Source organism: Daucus carota, chromosome 2 (genome assembly GCF_001625215.2).
Source record: "Daucus carota subsp. sativus chromosome 2, DH1 v3.0, whole genome shotgun sequence".
Lineage (NCBI taxonomy): Eukaryota > Viridiplantae > Streptophyta > Magnoliopsida > Apiales > Apiaceae > Daucus > Daucus carota.
This window is the reverse complement of record NC_030382.2, coordinates 29,186,167-29,206,591: the sequence shown is the minus strand read 5'-3', so window position 1 is coordinate 29,206,591 and position 20,425 is coordinate 29,186,167. Positions and strand designations below refer to the sequence as shown.

Genomic DNA, 20,425 nt, shown 5'->3' with positions numbered 1-20,425 from the left:
TGTTCATAATAAAGAGATAAATGTGGAAACAAGAGCCTGATGTTGGATCTCACCATTAGTATTCCAATTGATGCAGAGGAAATGCTTGCAGAAGCTGAAGGAATGGCTCAAAATGGGATTCTTGTGTCAATAGATGGGCAGTTGACTAGAGTTATTGTCATATCTGATCCATTAAAGCCCAGTGCTCACGAAGTCATATCGATTATCAAATCAATGAATGTCAAGAGTATTACTTTAACCCTGATGAACACTGGCAAGCTTTAGAGGTTGTACAGGGTTACATTTGGGTAGAAAGAAAGTCTTTTGGTTACCTTTTCTTTCAACTTACACTTCTGTTGAGCGATGTGATCTTGTTGATAAATGACAGGTATGAACATCTAACACGGGAGTGCGAAAAGGGAATTCGGAGCTACCTGCACCCAATGATGTTTGTAGCTTTGTATAAACTTCCTGCACTCTTTACATCTTGACACCCCATATGTTGGTTATTTGTTTAAGGAACAAAGTCCATCTTAAGGAAGTTGGTGGTCGTGCTAAATTAATTGAGTATCAAATTATAGGCTCCCTACAAAGTTTGTATGGGAAGATGATCTCTGTTCTACAATGTACACTCAGAAGCTCATCAAATGAGATCGGAGGTGGTATTATGCTATAGATCTTTCAGATAAGAGTTCAGAGAAACTGAGAAATTAAACACCAGGACCTGTTTAATTTTTTTGTAGTTCAGGCTTTAGACAAGAGAGTTTGTGATGAGTTTTGGTAACGCTTAGTTAAGTTCTTATATAGAGCAAGAAAAAAGTTGTATAAAACATCTCTTTATATTGCAGATTGGGTAGTGAGTAGGCATTAGACACTAACACAAGATTTTGTCTTTCAGTAGCTACCTGTATTTATGACTTATAACATGATGTATAAGTGTGGTGGGAAACATCATGTCCGACTATGCCTGCTTAACAAGTTCGAACCAATGTCAGATCTTGATGACCTGGTATACAATTGATGAAGAACAGACGATTTCCTACGGTTGTCATATGTGTGAACTAAAAAAATCAAACTAAAAGAAAGACATATGTGGGCTGCAGATATAACTACTCCATAACTAAAGATTCCACCAAAGATCTATAGGGCAGGCAGGATATGGATTTTATGTTATTAGTTTGTCCACAAGAACTAATAACATGACATTTGAAGTTTCCAGCTTTTAGATGCATGTGGTTCGTCTCACTGCATATTATATGTATGAACTCTCATATCATAAAGCATAAATATCAGGTTGAGATTTGTTCAAAACAAATTGTAGGACATGATGTCTCTTAACAGACATATAATTCCTAACATTAGTCTTAAACATATGTGGCCAGTGAAAGAGAATAGCATGTGCTGATGCCTAATGCATCTGTGCCACTCAATCTGCATTTTGATCAACGGCCAATACATTCAATCAGTTCTATATAAACACCATTGGAAACTTAACCAAAGTCATTATAAACTTGAGTGTAATCTAGTGTCAAAACCATTTGATCAATCTGCAGAAGTCCTTGTATTTTCATATCCCCAAAGTTTACCCGGAAAATTTCATTTTTTTTGTCAAATTCATGGGTATCCATGTTCCTCGTATCACTAGTCTCAAGCAAATGCTTAACCGCCAATTCTCCTCAACAAATCTTGATCGTAGTACAAATGTCCCTAAGGGATGCATGGCAGTTTATGTTGGGGAGAACCAAAGAAGAAGATTTGTAGTTCCGATCTCTTACTTAAATGAGCCTACGTTCCAAGACCTGTTAAGTCAAGCTGAGGAAGAATTTGGGTTTAGTCATCCAGAAGGAGGCCTCACGATTCCATGCAAAGAAGACACCTTCATTGATCTGTTGAATAGAATATGAGAGTTTATATATGTAGGCAGATACATATTTTTATGTTGTTAGATAGTTGTATACCAATTTTGTGAACTAGTCCAGGTAATATAAACATGTAAATCTTTAGGCAGGGAATTGGCTGATACTTTGTAATTCAAGACAACAATATCTACATGGATTTATTCTTGAAACTAGTCTTTCATGGAGATGTTTTGTATAACTGGTTCTAATCTCATATATATACACTAGCTCAGAGTACTTGTAATAACACTAGAGATAATACACATTGTTAGAAGCAAATGTTATAGTAATATAAAAAATGGCTGTGTTGATATATGTAGGGATGTATTTGGGGGGAAAGTATCGTAACTTCACAAGGAACTTAGTGATTTGATTTAGGAATAATAACAGGTTCAATATAAAAAGCATCTTTGAGAATAACTGATGGTCAATACATTCAAAAAACTGAGTATCAACTTATGCTTTTCCTACATAACTTATATGAAAAACCTCTGTTCTACAATTGACACTCAGATGCTCATCGTATGAGATCACAGTTGCTCTAACATCTAAAAATACACAAATTGTTTTCCATTTTAAATTTCTCAGGCGCGAAGTGAGATCAATGAATGTGTCCACTGAGCAAGGAATTGTAAGACCTCCTTCCGGATGATTAAATCCAAATTCTTCCTCGGCTTGACTTAACAAATATTGAAAGGCAGGCTCATTCAGGTATGAAATGGGTACTACAAATCGGCTTCTTTGCCTCTCCACAATATAAACTGCCAAGCACCCCTTTGGAATCGTTGAGGTAAGATTAGGATTTAAAAAGTACATCAAACTAACTTCTGGCTTTGAGTCAGTTTCTGGCTTAATTCTGACTTTAAGTCGGCTTCTAACTTATTACACAAACATACATTTTTCAGCTTAAAATTAGAAACAGTTTAAAGTCCCAGCTTGAAGCCTGGACAAACAGGCTCTTAGACTGCTATACCTTGGCATATTTAGTTGGTTTTTTTTGTAGGTTTTGTATATTACGGATATGTTCCAAGAACAATTCTTATCTTTGAGAGAGTTAGTAATTTGTTTTCAGATAAAAATTTGTTAGATAGAAACAGTATCAACAGAAACCGTAATCAATGTGTCTTGGTGCAAATCGAGTATCTGACTATTATATCTCGCTTATATAATGCAATTTAAAAATCTCTATGCTACTGTACACATTTTTAAGCTAAGTAAATATGTTTGGAGATGCTATGCTATTTAACGATTAAATAAACTGTTTTTCAATATAATTTTGTAGGCGCCAAGTGAGGTCAAGGAACGTGTCCTCTGTGCAGGGAATTTTGAGGCCACCTTCCGGATGATGGAATCCATATTCTTCCTCGGGTTAACTTGATAAGTCTTGAAAGGCAGGGTTCATTCAGGTATGCTAACCAACCCTTTTGGAATTGTTAGAGTATAATCAGGATTTATCAAGATTAGTAATACTAGGTAAAGTTGTATGTTGTATGAATAAGGCTTTAGACAATTAAAATTGTGATGATTTCAACCACTGCTTATCTATGTGCTTATATAAATAAAAAGTATCCAGTTATGAGAATAAGAGAAATCAATATGATCAAAATCAATTGAGTGTCAAATTATGGGCTCCCTACAAAGTTTGTATGAAGAGATCTCTGTTCTACAATGTACACTCAGAAGCTCATCAAATGAGATCGGAGGTGGTATACTATCTAAAAGTATATAAAAAAAACACTATTAGAAATTGTTCAGGCATGACGTGAGATTAATGAATGTGTCCACTGAGCAAGGAATTGTAAGACCACCTTCAGGATGATTGAATCCAAATTCTTCCTCGGCTTGACTTAACAAACCTTGAAAGGCAGGCTCATTCAGGATTGAAATGGGTACCACAAATCGGCTTCTTTGCCTCTCGCCAATATAAACTGCCAAGCACCCCTTTGGAATTGTTGACGCGAGATCAGGATTCAATAAGAATGACGACCTGTTAAGGATCTGCTTAAGATTAGTAATACGAGGCATACGGATACCCATGATGCTATAGATCTTTCAGATAAGAGTTCAGAGAAACTGAGAAAACACTAGGACCTGTATATATTTTTGTAGTTCAGGCTTTAGACTTAGACAAGTGAGTTTGTGATGAATTTTAGTAACGCTTAGTTAAGTGTTTATATAGAGCAAGAAGAAAGTTGTATAAAAGATCTCATCATATTGCACATTGAGTGGTGAGGCATTAGACACTAAACACATGATCTTGTCTTTCAGTAGCTACATGTATTTATGACTTATAACATGGTATATAAGTGTGGTGGGAAACATCAATTCCGACTATGCCTGCTTAAGAAATCTCGACCCAATGTCAGATCTTGACCTGGTATACGATTGCTGAAGAATAGACGGTTTCCTACAATTGTCATATGTGTGAACAAAAAAAATCAAACTAAAAGGAAGACATATGTGGGTTGCAGACATAACTACTCCATAGCTAAAGACTCCACCAAAGATCTATCTAGCAGGCAGGATATAGATTTTATGTTATGAGTTTGTCTTTAATAGTGTGCATCTGTGCCACTCAATCTGCATTCTAAGTGGTATATATAAATTCTGAAGAACATATGCTGCCCTACATTCTAAGTGTTTCATACTAAGTTTATTTGGGAGGCATGCAGGATATAATTTCTACGTTTTTAAATTGTCGTAAATTGTTTTGGTGGGGATGACATACTAAGTGTTCATTGGCGTTGTTTTTATCACCTACAGATAGTATACCTTCCTTATTCCAGATATGATATTTTCACATAATGCAGCTACAACTTGACAGAATCGCAACCATTTAATCTGATAGTTTGTTTCTTAGAGGAAATTTACCCTTTTATTCAGGATAATTAAATATGACAAGTTAAATCAGCTGGCGTTTTCTAGTACAAGGTACATCAATTCAGCAAAAGAAGCAGCTGGGATTATGTAATAAAAACACCATCACATGAGCACCTAACTTAAAACTATTGACCACAAGAACTAATAACATGACATTTGAAGTTTCCAGCTTTTAGATGCATGTGGTTCATCTTCACTACATATTATATGCATCTCCACCATAATCATAAAGCATAAATACAGATAAGAAAATTTCAGGTTGAGATTTGTTCAAAACAAATAGTAGGACATGATGTCTTTCACAGACATTTAAGTCCTAACATTAGTCTTAAACATGTGTGGCCATTGAAAGAGAATAGCATGTGCAGATGCCACTCAATCTGCATTTTGATCAACCACCAATACATTCTATCAGTTCTATATAAACACCATTGGAGACTTAAATAAATTTATTATAAAATTGAGTGTAATCTTGTGTCAAAATCATTTGATCAATCTGCAGAAGTCCTTGTATTTTCATATCCCCAAAGTTTACCCTGAAAGCTTCTTTTTTTGTCAGATTCATGGGTATCCGCGTGCCTCGTATCACTAATCTCAAGCAAATTCTCAACCGACAATTTTCCTCAACAAATCTTGATCGTAATACAAATATCCCCAAGGGATGCATGGCAGTTTATGTTGGGGAGAACCAAAGAAGAAGATTTGTAGTTCCAATCTCTTACTTAAATGAGCCTACATTTCAAGACCTGTTATGTCAAGCTGAGGAAGAATTTGGGTTTACTCATCCAGAAGGGGGCCTCACAATTCCATGCAAAGAAGACACCTTCATTGATCTGTTGAACAGATTATGAGAGTTTATATATGTAGGCAGATACATATATTTATGTTGTTAGATAGTTGTAGACCAATTTTGTGAACTAGTCCAGGAAATGTAAACATGTAAATCTTTTAGGCAGGGAATTGGCTGATACTTTGTAATTCAAGACATCAATATCTACATGGAATTATTCTTGAAACTAGTCTTTCATGGAGGTGTTTTGTATGACTGGTTCTAATCTCATTTATATACATACACTGAGATAAATGGTCAATACATTTAAAAAAATTGAGTATCAACTTATGCTTTTCCTACATAACTTATATGATGAGATCAAAGTTGCTCTAACATCTAAAAATACACAAATTGTTTTCAATTATAAACTGTCAGGCGCGAAGTGAGATCAATGAATGTGTCCACTGAGCAAGGAATCATAAGACCTCCTTCCGGATGATTGAATCCAAATTCTTTCTCGGCTTGACTTAACAAACCTTGAAAGGCAGGCTCATTCAGGATTGAAATGGGTACCACAAATCGGCTTCTTTGCTTCTCCCCAATATAAACTGCCAAGCACCCCTTTGGAATTGTTGAGGTAAGATCAGGATTTGATAAGTACGATGACCTGTGAATTAAGGATTTGTTTGAGTTTAGTAATACGAGGCATACGGATACCCATGATGCTCTAGATCTTTCAGTACCCATGATGCTCTAGATCTTTCAGATGTACTCCCTCCGTTTCAAATTAGATGTCTACTTTAAAAAAAATCACACAGTTTAAGAAAAGTGTATGTTCACAAATTAATTGTATTAAATGATCAAAATATGTGGAGTGAGATTGATCTGGGAAATATAAATAAGAGATATGTGAAGTAGAAATGACTTTGGAAATATGATTTTGCATTGAAAGTTGAAGTGGACAAGTAATTTAAAACAAAAAATTTTCTTAAAAGTGGACATGTAAATTGAAACGGAGGGAGTAGTACTTAGGTAAATTATGAGATACTATAACCTGTTCCTGGTCTGTCGCCTCGGCTGACTCTTCAAATCTTGGAAACTTGCTTCTTTGGGTTGGCTCAGGATCATGCATACCCTTTCTCTTTAATGTTTGACTTGGGTTGGCACTGAAAGAAAGATTGGCCCCCAGCATTTTGCATCCCAGTCAACATTCCCGTCAATGGACCCTTCACTGTCTACAGCTGATTTGATTCTCTTCTTGTCTTCTTCAGTGGCTGTCCTGAAGGAAATATCGCTCGAAATTTGTTCTGCTCCCAGTTCATCAGCCACTAGTTTTGTTTCTGCCAGAAACTTCGAATAATCTGCATAACAATCATTTCTAAATGTTATAAAAGGACAAGTAGATTAATTTTAACAATTTCGTTGCAGCATGCACCAAATTGTAAAGACAGTATGCAATTCATCAATAAATATAATGCATTTTACTCTTTGTATGCTAATTAAATTGCCAAAAATCTAGGAGGCGTTACAGAGAAAACGGAGGGCAAAGTTGTGAGCACATGATATCTCTCAACTGCAATTGACTACAAGTTTATAGCAAATGACAGGGTTATATACAATAATTGAGGTCTGGCGTGGCTTGGGTTCTCGCATTTCTAAATCTGAGAAATAGCAAATACTTCCATTTCTTGAATTTTTTACATATATTTGTCCGCAATCAGTTGCCTGGTCACAATTTAAAAATGCGTATTGGGGCCAAAGGATGGCACTTTATCTTTTGAATTTGCTTCGTTGTAGAAACTATAAAGAACCATAATCATACTCACAAGAATAATCTCATCAGACCTGACAACAGATTTACAAGCAATTACTTAAAATCACGTAATCAAGTATAAACTATTACAACTAATAATGTACCTGGATGACAAAGGAGTAACATATGCATGCCCCCAAGCACATCCAGTTTCTGTTTAACTTCAAAAGCATGCTGAATATAGAAGACATGTGATGGAAAGGACTCCTTAGCAAGGCCGGATACTGGGGGAACTTCGCTCGCTTCAGTTTCGGAGTCGGAAGCATCCTCATAATTCAAAGCTATAAGAGCAAGTGAGGATATATCCTTTGGTGGTCTACTACTACAGGAAGCTTCCATCGTCCCTGCATTTAGTCAAGTAAGATTATATTGATTGCTAAAGTGAAGTAAAGCACACCATCACACTACAAAATGTGGGTGTCTTTATACTGCCAATCGGATTACCTTCGTGATATGTATTTAACCTACTTTTCAGAAAGCTTAACCCATAAATACACTGCACGAGAAACAACTATACTATGGCATGCAAAAAATATAGTATGGGAGTCTTAGCATGTCTGTGATTGAGAAAGGGAGCAAATCTGTTTTCGTAAGCATTTACAAGTTTAGACATACAATAAAGCTACAGAAATGTTTACTACGGGTTTGACTAGAAATTTATACAGAGAAAAGCTCTAAACTAGTATGTATTCATTACCTAAACAAGACTCCAGCACAGCATTCTTGGCATATCCAGGGGAGCAAAACCACCTATTACTAGAAGCAATGTCAGAAGCAACACCACTACCTCCAATATTGCCACAATCAGCCGAAATCAGACTATGCACATCCACTTCACCAGGTTTTATGATTGCAGATTTGCAGCACAGGCAAACATAAAACCCCACAAGCTAAACATGGAAAAAGTCCTGCATATGGCAACCGCTCACATTAAACAGGTCCATTTTCTTGAGTGTAAATGTTCAAGTTAGGAGATATAGTATCAATATAAAAATATTACAGACAAAATCCAATGTAAACAGATGTCTAACCATGACTGAATCCTGAGTGGTAAGCCCTTGGAAAAGTGACTAAGAATTCTCCTGGATTTTGTACCAACCTGGTTTCACAAGGGAATAAAGGAGGGGGAAGAAATATGTAAATACATTGCCAGAAAACTGGGAAGCACGGACACGGCAATAAAGCTGCCGTATGCGTGTCGGACACGGCTGACACGGGGACACGGCACCGACACGGCTGAGTACGTATCCGATACGCCATGTGGCGTGTCGGAACACAAATGCAGCCGACATGCAACCAAAACCTCTGCCCAACTTTAAAAAAGGCCCAGTAATGTTTATAACCTAATACCAATTGTCTTTTATATGTATACAGATTCTATATGTATATAAATGTTTAATATGTATATAAATGTTTAGCTATCTCCCTCTGTTTTTCATCTCTCAGTCTGATATATATACAGAAAAGCCTATATATACATACATTTTATATATATATTTGCTAAAGATCACTTGATTATATAAATATACGAGTGGGACAATGAGTTCAAGTGCGAAGTTGTTTAATATTCAACATATATAAATTATATATTTTATATTACTTTTTTTTTGTCGTGTCCCGTATCCAGGACTCTTCGCTAATTGGCGAATCCCCGTATCCCGTGTCCTGTGTCCCGTGTCGCCGTACCCGAGTCGGTGCTTCCTAGCCAGAAAATAATACAGTCAGATAAATACAATTGATGCTCTGTGAAAAGGTCCTAATGATCAAGTCTACATGTGAACAGTGGGAAAAGGAACAAATCAGGCCTTTTGTTATAAACTTTTAACAGAAAAAGATAAGTGTCAACCATAGATATGAAACACTTACCTGCAACATGGTATGCCTGCATTTACAATTACTTCCGGAGACAGTACGGTAGTCTTTTGACCAAGAGTAGCATAACTCACTGCAGTTGTTCACACTAAAACTAGTGAGTAATGAACAAAAATATGCAGAACAATTCAATGGTTTTTATACTATGACATTCTGACACAATATGCAGAATTTATTAAGTACTTCCCCTCATAAAATGCATAAAGCTTCAACCCCACAGAACTAAACATTAAATTAGACATACAAATAAGAAAAATGGTTTGTTAAGCATGGCAATGACAATTTCGGCACCCAATAAAATCATATCAGTTGCAAACAGCACATGTTAAAAGCATACTATGACAAACATAAATTGAGACAAATGGAGCATAATTTCAATAATAACCAAACTCACAGAGAGGATTCATCTCTCCATTATATCCGTGATCACAGATCACATCCTCAAACGCGGCTGCTGCATTCTGAGGCACTCCATACCAGGTCTTCCTCTCACCAGTGTGCATATAGTTGAGGCTATGCAGGTCATGATCTTTCACATGCCATGCGAACCAGCTAAATAACATTCCTATATACACCATATTGGGGATGTAATACTGGGTATATCATCCTTCACAAATCTCAGCAGACACCTTCTGGACCTCGCTGCACCCCTCAAATTCCAATCCGTATCTCCCACATTCAAAATCATCACTCAATCCATCTCCTCAAGGGTCGGACGAAATTGGATCCTGAAATTCTTCAAGGGTCGGACGAAACTCAGGGGCTAAAGGGAGGGTTTTAAGCCATTGCAAAACCTCTGTTTTGTTACAAGATATGTGTAGCTTTCAGAAAGGCCAGATGGAGGGGCTTTGAGGAAGAGATACGAGAGAGACAGAGTAAAAAGAAAGAGAGAAGCTGTGCTGGTATATTGTATGTTTGGGTACTTGGTACCGGTAATACATAGAGTGGGTGCTCCTCTTTTTCGATTCAAATTTTTTTCTTTTCTATTTTCCTCGCAGAAAAGAAAGAGAATCGGAATGTGTGAATTTGTTTTAACCAAAACTTTACAAATAAAAACGGTTATTTAATGAATTTTGGATTTAAGTAGGATGAGAATGAAGATATTTTTTATTGTGTTTGTTGTTCAGCCACCTACTTGTGATTTTATCATTAATTTTCAATATCATATGTATGAATTATCGTCTTTTGTTCTTAAATTGGATCTCATCTTGTTGAATTTGGTTCACACTCTTATCTCAAATGCTTACAGCTGTGTACTCTGTTTTTTTAATATTATCACTTTAGTGGAGTGAAAGAGCTTCCAAGTTCATTTAAAAAAAAATTAAAATGGTATTCTTTGTCATGTGTCCTTTTGGTTTGTTGATTTTCGGTCTTCATGTGATGAATGAAATGTACATCTAATTTCTTTGTGTTTATTTGTGAAATTTTCAAGTTTTTATTGAAGTAATGTCGTAAAGTAAATGAAATATTGTTGATATGGAGGAAATAATTGAGATATTGGATTTTCATTGTAATGAGATTGTATAGTATCATATTTTATATATATATTCATAGTATGCAGGTCGTAGAGTGTCAAATTTTGTATATAATGTATGAATTACATAGTATCATATTTAACATATACAAACTGTACAGTATGATTTTATATATTTAATACAGAATGACAAGTTCAGATTTTACGTCAAATCAGCTATAATTTGTTAATATTTGTCAATACCTTGACTCCACGTTAATTACAATGATAAAGGAGCAAAATGAATATTATTATAGATTGATAATATATATATATATGATATCATCTCCAATGAAAAGTTGCAGAGTATATGATCTTGAAGTTTTCTCAAAACTGCATAATATATGACAGAAAATCAGATAGTGTTTAAGAAAAGAATGTGTGTATAGTAATATATGACAGAAAATCAGATAGTGTTTGTAAGACTTCAAAAATAAAATTTATCATAAAAGAATATTGGATGAATAATTGTAAATAGATGAAACAAATACTTCTACATAATTTACTTTAGGGACTTTAGGGTGTTAATATTGTTATATGCAAACAAAAGGAATTGAAAAAGATATATATGCATGAAAAGATTGATATAATAGATTTCCCTTGTAATAAAATTGCAACTTTCGTATTTATTGACGTCAAATTTTACATATACATATTAGGTTACAATCAATCAATTTGTAGTGCTTCAGATTTCAAATATGATACAGTTGCAAAGTGTCAGATTCAACATAATACAAATCATTGAATATGATTGGAAAAAATGATTTGTAGAGCGTGTTTGAAGAAAAATGTGCATGTTAATATTGAAGAGTATTAAATAATACATATTATTTTTTGGTGATGTGAGAAGCATAATTTATCATCTAACTAAAATCGAAGAATATTGAATAAATGTATGTATATAGATGAAATTTTTCATAATTTGATTTGGTAATAATTTCTTGACAAGTAGAAGGAATCTTTTGACATGTGTGGAGAAAAGATTTGAGATAACATACTTCCGGTACAATGAGATTAATTACATAATATCGAGTTGTGTTTTATACATAATGTGGATTACATACTATCAAATATTACATATACATGTGTTCGAACCAGTTTTCTGTCTGATTGGGTGATCGGATCGACCTGTAAAGAGAAGAATGTGATGAATGTTCCTCTCGATTCACTTCCGATGTGAGAATAAGCAACTAGGTTCAAAGTGAGTGAGATGGTAACTGCAAGTGCTCTGTGCTCTACCAGCTCTTTTATTCCCATCATTCCCGTCTCCTTTGGTCATGGCCGAGGGGATCACCGAGGGGATCAGAGGTGGGGAAACTCAGAACAAGGGGTGTGAGCGTTGAAGTCCAATGTCCGGTTCTACCTTAGGAAGACGTGGTCTTCGTGTGTTCAAAGAACAGGCTTTCATCCAGATGGGCTCAGTCTGATTGTGTTTGAGCCACTGTAGTCAGTATTTGGATCTGTCTACACGAACCTCCAACTGTAGAAAGCTCTCGTTTTTCTTTAATCCCCTCCATTCTCCCCAAACATTTCAGACCCCACTTTAATTTAGTTAAAAAAGCTCTCTCCAGAACAGACTGCTGCGTGGAGTTTGCTTTGGTAATAAAGCGGATTTTTAATGTGTGTATTTATCGTATTTTATGTATATATAAAGTACCAAGACAGGATAGGTAATAAATTTAATTTTTCCAAAAAAAATGTTTTGTTCTTAATTTTGTACTTTTACACGATATACATAAACATTTTCCTCCTGCAGTTCCTTGCATAATGTACAGTGATTGTGTACTTAAAACCTGCTTAACCATCTATCAAAATCCATGGCATATAAACAAGATAACAAAAATTGATATACAGAAGATATGAGCATTATAATTGCATAAATTTTTATCATGCAGTTTGGTTCATCTAAATGTAAGACAACATTATGTGCATTCGTTTTTGGCTGAAAATTCTATTCTGAAATTGAAAAGGCTTAATGAAGCTGCCTGAATCGACGGCAATGCATGTGAAGAAATTTCCAAGGACATGTTAAACTAGAAACGAGCTCGTCTTTTCACCGAGTAGCCTTCTTTGGAGGGTGTTTTGCAGTTCTTGACCTGAGTATAGTCCTCGGTCCACCTTCCGACTTTTCAGTGCCATGGTCCTAAGTCTGTTCAAGCAGATCGGAGTCTCCTCCTGGACTGCCTTTACCTTGTGCTTATTCTTGTAAGTCCTTTTGTATACAATGATACGTTGATCTTTCGGTGCCTTCACAGATTCTTCAACTACAGGAGACTTGCCCCTTGATGTAGGCTCAATATCAGCAAGTCCCTTCCTCTTCAACGTGGCTTTGTGTAAGTCTAAATGTAAAGACAACCCTATCTGTTACATAGGGATGATAACTCAACAATAGAACAGGACAAGTAAATAACACTACGCCTGCACCGAAATCGGAAGATACGAAGACAAAGGTTGAAGAAGCCATCTACAGTCTTGAAAGAATAAGTTCACTGGAAGAAGTTCATCAATATGTTCATGCCTCAGTGAAGAATAAAGATTGAAGTATTCAAGATTGTGGAAGCAATGAAGATGTTGTCCAAGTACTCGAAAGATTTCAGTGCAACCCCTGAAGCAAGATATTTCAGGATATCTTGGTTGGTTATTTATAATCAACAAATTGAAGCAATACTCAAGTCTGGTGTGACTGATTAAGTACGTTGTCAAGAAAAGAAGACGGAGAATCAATTCTGTATTAGTCGTTCGTGAACCAGACCAGTGCACAGGACGTCAGTACGTGTGAATTGGATTCGAAGGATTCAATCAAGAATAACTTAATCAAGTCAAGGCAAAGCGACCTCCAAATTAACTAGTAAACACTTATATGTATATATGTGTAACATATATGTATATATATATAAGTGTGCTAGATTGTTCTAAGTTAGAACAAGGAAGAAATGGAGCAAGCTAGAGAGGAACAAGGAAGAAATGGAGCAAGCTAGAAAAGAACAAGGAAGGAATGGAACAAGGAAGGAATTAATTATTAATTCTTCCTTGCGCCAAGATTGGAACAAGGAAGGAATTAATATTAATTCTTCCTTGCGCCAAGATTGGAACAAGGAAGGAATTAATATTAATTCTTCCTTGCGCCAAGAGTGGAACAAGGAAAGAATTATTTATTATAATTCTTCCTTGCTCCAAAGTCATCCGCCAGCCATTCCTCCTTGCGCCAAAATGGAACAAGGAAGGATTTAGTATTTAAATCTTCCTTGCGCCAAATCCTCAATCAGCCAATTCTTCCTTGCGCCAATTGGAACAAGGAAAGAATTGCTTTCCTTGCGCCAGTTGGAACAAGGAACGAATCAATTTCTTCCTTGCGCTAATTTATTTAATAAACAATTCGTTTGAATTGTTTTGAATGGAACGAGGAAGGAAATTGTTTCCAATTTCTTCCTTGCGCCATTTAAATCATTTAAACAATTCTTCTGAATTGTTTTGGCGCAAGAACGAGGAAGGATGGAACGAGGAAGCTTTAATTTGATTGGTTGAAAGCTTCCTTGCGCCAAGCGCAAGCACCAGCTGAGTTTGTCCCCCAAAGTCTATAAATAGAGGCTTTGTGTTTCATTTTGAACACACAACTACAACTACCCACATTACACACTTTGTAAAGGGCACACACTACACACATACGAGAGCTTAGATAAAAGATCTGTTTTGATAGGCGTTTGTGTGTAGAGTGTATTGTAGTCTCTGCAGCCAACCTTCGGGTTTGGATTTATAGCACCTTCGAGGTATTTATCAATATACAGATATACCTTGGAAAATATTGTGTGTTGGTTTAATATTTTCATATCCTCAGGAACCGACCCAATAAATATCCGGAACACGAAACCCATTACAGAACTGCAATTTGTTTATCCGCAAGATTCGAAAGAATTTTAAATTGTAGTGAGTATCGTATTCAACCCCCCCTTCTACGATACTTTGGACCTAACAATTGGTATCAGAGCCAGGTTGATTGATATACAAATCAGGATCCTTATCGTACGGAAAATCAAGAACCTAGCTTTTGATATTTGATTAGGGGAAATGTTCTTCCGGTTTGTGTTGCTGAATTTGTCTGTAGGCCTAAGCAAGGATTATCTCTCGGATACTGAACTTTGGACTGGGACTTATAAATTTATACTTTAAATTTTAATAAGTTTATTTTATAAATTTGACTTAATTTATTTTAAACTTGTTAATTGAGTTTATTATGAATTAAATAAATTTATTTTATAAACTTAATTAAATTTACTTTATAAACTTTACTAAATTCATTTAATAAATTTGCTTAAATTTATTTTAGACTTGTAAAGTTGACTCTTAGACTTTATTAAGTTTATCATAAATTTTATAAATTTATTATTTAAATTTTATAGTTTGTGATTTAAATTTAAGTTAAAATATAAAATATAAATTTAAGAGGATTTAACTGATTATGGATATAAGTTCAAGTTCAAGGGTTCAATTTAGTTTGTTCTGGAAGCTATGATTTAATTGGAGACGAGACACTTGAATATTTTCAAAAATTAAATTTATCTAATAAATTTTAATATATTTACCAAATGAATTTGAAATAAATTTATTCTAAACTTATTCAGTTTATTATGAATTTATTTGAATTTATTTTTTAAATATAATTAAATTTACTTTATAGATTTAACTAAGTTTATTTTATACTTTATTTTCTTTTATTTTTTAAAAACTTATTTTTAAATTTATCTTCTTTATAATTTAAACTTAGTTTAAATAACCAAGTGTCCCGTAACCTTTTTAATTATTCTACTCCAAGACAAATCAGATTGACATTTAGTTGAGACAGATCAGGCTGACAGATTACAAGACAAACATCGGGCTTTCAAATACCAGATTCTCAGAACCGGTAATGGAAGTACATTGATGACCCAATCCAATTGATTTCTCAAAGGATTATTAGAAGCAGTTTTCTATGTTCGACAAAGATAATTGTGATTCGAAGAAGATTCTATTGAAGACTAATTTGGTACTACTGACAGTGGATTTTGAAGAAGGTAGTTCAGGCCTTGATCTGAGTAATTACTCCTACTTGATTATCAGATCACCAGATCAGGATGGGAACTTGCTTTATGTGTTGAATGCATCTTTCCAGGGCTCGGAATGTCAACTTTGAACGGCCCCACTGGTAGTAGGAAAAGAGAAGTTTTTACGGACGAATCTTCAAGGGATTTCAATCTAACTCAGTGATTCATGGATATACAATTACACAGTGAATTGTATCAATGCTAAATCCATCCAGAATCAACTGAATCAAAGACAGAGAACTGTGGAGGTTTAAGGATATATTTATCGAGTTACTACCGCACCAAATCAGTTTCGTGCATTTATGTCAGAACCTTAGGATTGAACAGAAGAGTTTGTAACTACTGAATTTGAGGAAGCTCAAGTCGACGAAAGTTAACACTTTTGAAGAATGTGAGGACAGAACTTCAAGGATTAGCATAACACTGTCTGGGAGGTTTAGTCATGTCAGATTCAGATGGAATCTATTGGTTTTAAGTGGAGACTCTTCAGGGTTCAATTCAACAGGCTGTTTAAAAACTGAGTTGGTCAGCGCACACAATATTTCTGGTATCTTTAGCAAAAGAAGGTTGCTATACATATTGAAGCCTCGACAAACAAGGATGATAGGGCTTGTCTGAAATTCAAGTGGATGTTTTGAAAGAAGCATCACAACAAGTTCTTATGCTACATAAGGAAAGGTGTGAGATGGATCAATTACTAATGAGAAGGATGATTATGGTTATCTGGCTATCCTAGCATTCTCTGAAGATGACTCAACTCGCACATCTCAGGTACGAATTCTTTCTAACTTTGCAATACTTATTTCATTATATTTAAAGCATGTTATAAATCTCTGAGTAGAATTGTTTAACACACAAGCACAAGCATGATAGCAACACAATAGATAATGTTGAACTAGTATGCTAGATCACTGTTCTGGTAACTAGGATTGATGATAATCTTGTGCATGTGTCTTTAGCAGATTCTTAACATGTGTATGAATATTTAGTATTTGATTATTTGCAATGATGAGATTAGAAGCTTTCCTTTGGAACACGACTCTTAGTTTTAGGGGTTATGATCCTAGCATATATAACTTTGTTAAAACATTTACTTTCAGATTCCCTAGTACAATTAGATTTGCTTATCTAATCTGAATTGTTTGTTAAGGATTTTATTTTGTTCTATGATGGAATGTCTACCTTGTGTCAGTAGAACTTTTAAAACTTCATGTTAGATCTAAAACTGACTTAGGTAATAGAGATAGTATAATGCCATATAACAATAGAGTGGGATTAGTATGAATTGATAATGTGATTATTAATTTGTCTATGATCATTATGCTTTTAGGGGATTATTGAATATCTGTAATTCTGCTTTCTACCTGTTACACTTATGTTAATTGGTTTAAGTAGAGAGTACTGAATCTTCTGAATTGCATAACTGCCTGTCTTGCTATTGTCTTATCTTTGATTGTTTGCCATGTGTATTCAACATCATGTCTGCTTATTTTCATGTCATGAATGCATGTCTTTGTACTTGCATTGATTTTAGAAAAGCATGTTTGAGAATCACATTAGGGCAATGTCTAGATAAGAATTAGCATGTTAAGGTTGCTTCTGTTGTTACCATTGTTAAAGAAAAATCTCTAATCCATCCGGACCCAGTTATGATTGGGGACCATAGAACTCTTTCCATTTGTGATTGCAGGTTACATATGATCCATATGATTTTTGGCGCACTCTGTTTGCTGAGTAGCTGAAATCATATGATTCACAAAAAGTACCCTGTTAGCAAATGTGATTGTGTGAGCAGTTCCGTCAATAATCTTTGAAAGATGACAACAAAGATTCTCTTACGGGACATGCCTGTTTTCCTGGAATGTCATCATGGAAGAATATCTTTCTTGGAAGAGTCAAAGCACACAAATTCCTAGTATCAAACGGTTCTCTGACAAAGGACATTATGTCAGTTCATGGAATAGTGTTTTATCTTAAATCAAGAAGGATGTGAATATTGCTCGTAGCTAATATGGAACTTCAACTGAAGATGGAGTGAGCTGTTTTGATAGTGAAGCCTCATCAGATGAGTATTAGCTATGGCACTTGAAGCTCTCAAACTTGTATGTCAAAACAAGGAGCTCTTTTTATTAGTAAGAAGAGATTTGGTGAGAGGACTGCCTCATCTGGAATTCATTATGGATGAAGATTATGAGGTATGTCAATAGGGAAGTCAAAGGAGCATCGCACAGAAGCAAAGATATGATCAACATTACTGAGCCTCTTCAGATGATACGTATGGATTTCTACAGATCAGCTAATGTCATGTCTGCAAACAAAGCCAGATATCTTTTTGCGATGATCGTTGACTGCTCTAGACTCTTTTGTGTTGTTCATATGTGTTCGAAGGACAAGACGTCACAAATAGAGGTTGATCAAGATGAACCCTGATCATTGATAAATCCAAAAAGACACCATTCTTGTTAGTGGCCAATCAGAAGCAAACACTATCTCTTGGTATGTGTTTGGAGGAAAATGCTTCATCTCGAAATTAGTGTGAGCATCTTTGCAAGTCTTGCATTTGAATCTCAAAGAATACTTTCCTCGGCTACTCTATGGAGTCTACAGTCTACAGGGTGATTGTGATTAATCAACAGAAGGTGATTGTAAGTCTGGACAGGACATTGAACGACACTTTGCTCCAAGCTGTTAAAGGTGATATTATTGGTATAATGATGATTCAGATCCAAGCAGAATCTCTTTGCGAGGATAAGGATTATTAAAGAAATCTCAGCAACAGCTTAGGGGGAGCATTTGGTGGATCCACTAGTCAAACTCAACACCACATTGAAGATGAATAGGACATATGAAGAACGTATCTGCTTAGACAAAGGGTTTGGACTTTGGAGTCAATATCATTCCCGGGTTCTAGTTCTTAAATGTTCTGAATGGTGAAGTGAAGACTGGGAGAGCTATTGTGAAAGGATGTTGTTTCTTTGGGTTTCAATCTGAAGTGAAACTTGAGGAAGATTCAGAAGCTCTTAAAGGGATCCAGATTGAGTGATTGCACAGCAAGATGATCTCAATCAATTTAAAAAGCAGATTGTGCGGATTCTAATACCTGACCTAATGACAATTTAGTACTTAGTACTTGTCGGGTATTTAGATTCCAACTGGATGTTTTTGGCTCTGTTACGAGGAACAAGCCAAATTTGGTTGCTTAGAGTTATTTCAAAGGAGAAGGTTATGAAGATGATGGAAACAGAATCTTCAAGTTCAGGTCTCTACATTTTAGGGGACTTAACGACCTTCAAAATTGAACTAAAGCGCCATTGACGAGACTCGGGTTCAGGATATTACAAGGAGCTAGAAGATGAAGCTTCATGCAACATTTCATGGACTTTGCAGTTGCAGATCCAATGGAATTTGTATTCTCTTTCTTCACCAGCTCTCTATGAGTTGCTATCCAACACCTGATGATCGTCACGGACATGGTATGACTTCTGACTAGCATATTATTTTAATATCTGTTTGCTAGAGTCATATTTGGTATCCAAATTATTACCTCTCATGATATAAGGCACACACAATACAACTATCTGTGCTGTGATACCATGATTATATTATATGTGGACTAACGTCACTTGTGCAAGATAATTGCTAAGTGAATGCAGATTAGTGATATGATGAGTTTGTTGGAAAGTTGCAATTCTTTATGGTCTACTAGTTAGCCTAAAGAATGATGGCAATAAAAGGAATTCAAGGATCTTTTGAATATGCGCATTTCGGAAGATTCTAGACCTGCCAAGACTTATGCCAACAACCACTGGACTTGATCAGTACAAGAAAGGTACATCAACTGAAATGTCAAGTCTCAGAGGCATTCAACTCATCACTTTACTCAACTGCAAGTGGATCACATACTATATTTTCCATAAGGTATTACTTCTTTCATGAGCATGTCTATCATATTTCTTAAATGAATTCATGAGTATTAAATTGTCTATACATTGGACTTCTGAATTTATTTAAAATCCAGTACCTCGTGCTTTTTGCTATTCTATGTGATTGCCATGTTTATTGCTTTGCATGCTTAGATGGTGATTATATGTTTTAGCATGAGTGTTTGTTATTTCAATTATTTAAAGTGTGTTGCATGACAATTAAGTGACTTATTTGTTCATGATTTAAATGATTAGGATGACATGAAGCATGACTTAATTATGTTTTTTTTTTCTTGATCTATACCTCTTCAACAATTGGTATCTAGTAGAGAACTTTGTCATAATGTGGTCGTGATATATCTTTATTTGTGAACATACTTAGGATTATTTTCTAGGTTGAATTCACTTTTATAGGTATAAAATCTGAAGCATGACTTATTTGTTTCTAGACTTGTGACTTGTATCAGTAATTGGTATGTGGTTAGAATCTAGTTAGAATTTAGTCATGATATACTAGTATTCGTGGAGTTACTTAGATTCTCTCTAGGCTGAATCCATTTATATTAGTGTATATATGTGAAGCATAGCTATTTGTGTTAGATATTTGATGATTTATTAATTGGTATTTTATTTCATGTCTAACTGCACATAGGTGTGATACTTTTAGTGTTAGTGATATTTTGCATGCTTATATGTA

The 20,425-nt window shown here is 35.1% G+C and overlaps 2 protein-coding genes across 3 annotated transcripts; one reads left to right on the top strand and one right to left on the bottom strand.

The window, feature by feature from the left end:
* Positions 1 to 2,153: 2,153 nt before the first annotated feature.
* On the top strand, positions 2,154 to 5,871 carry LOC108206728 (auxin-responsive protein SAUR21-like). 2 transcript variants are annotated; one of them, XM_064087091.1, is made up of 3 exons: positions 2,154 to 2,588; positions 3,160 to 3,283; positions 5,317 to 5,871. In XM_064087091.1, exon 3 carries the CDS (start codon positions 5,321 to 5,323, stop codon positions 5,606 to 5,608), a length of 288 nt encoding a protein of 95 aa, XP_063943161.1. In that variant the 5' UTR covers positions 2,154 to 2,588; positions 3,160 to 3,283; positions 5,317 to 5,320; the 3' UTR covers positions 5,609 to 5,871. The 2 variants fall into 2 exon arrangements, with proteins under 2 accessions (XP_063943161.1, XP_017232605.1); XM_017377116.2 differs by having other exon boundaries at positions 2,154 to 2,667.
* Positions 5,872 to 6,666: 795 nt separating this feature from the next.
* On the bottom strand, positions 6,667 to 9,792 carry LOC135150489 (uncharacterized). The gene is made up of 6 exons (XM_064086815.1): positions 9,609 to 9,792; positions 9,209 to 9,287; positions 8,493 to 8,655; positions 8,040 to 8,232; positions 7,447 to 7,686; positions 6,667 to 6,890 (listed from the first exon to the last, which is right to left on the bottom strand). The coding sequence occupies exons 1-6, from the start codon at positions 9,790 to 9,792 to the stop codon at positions 6,673 to 6,675; spliced, it is 1,077 nt and encodes a 358-aa protein (XP_063942885.1). The 3' UTR covers positions 6,667 to 6,672.
* Between the last annotated feature and the right edge of the window lie 10,633 nt (positions 9,793 to 20,425).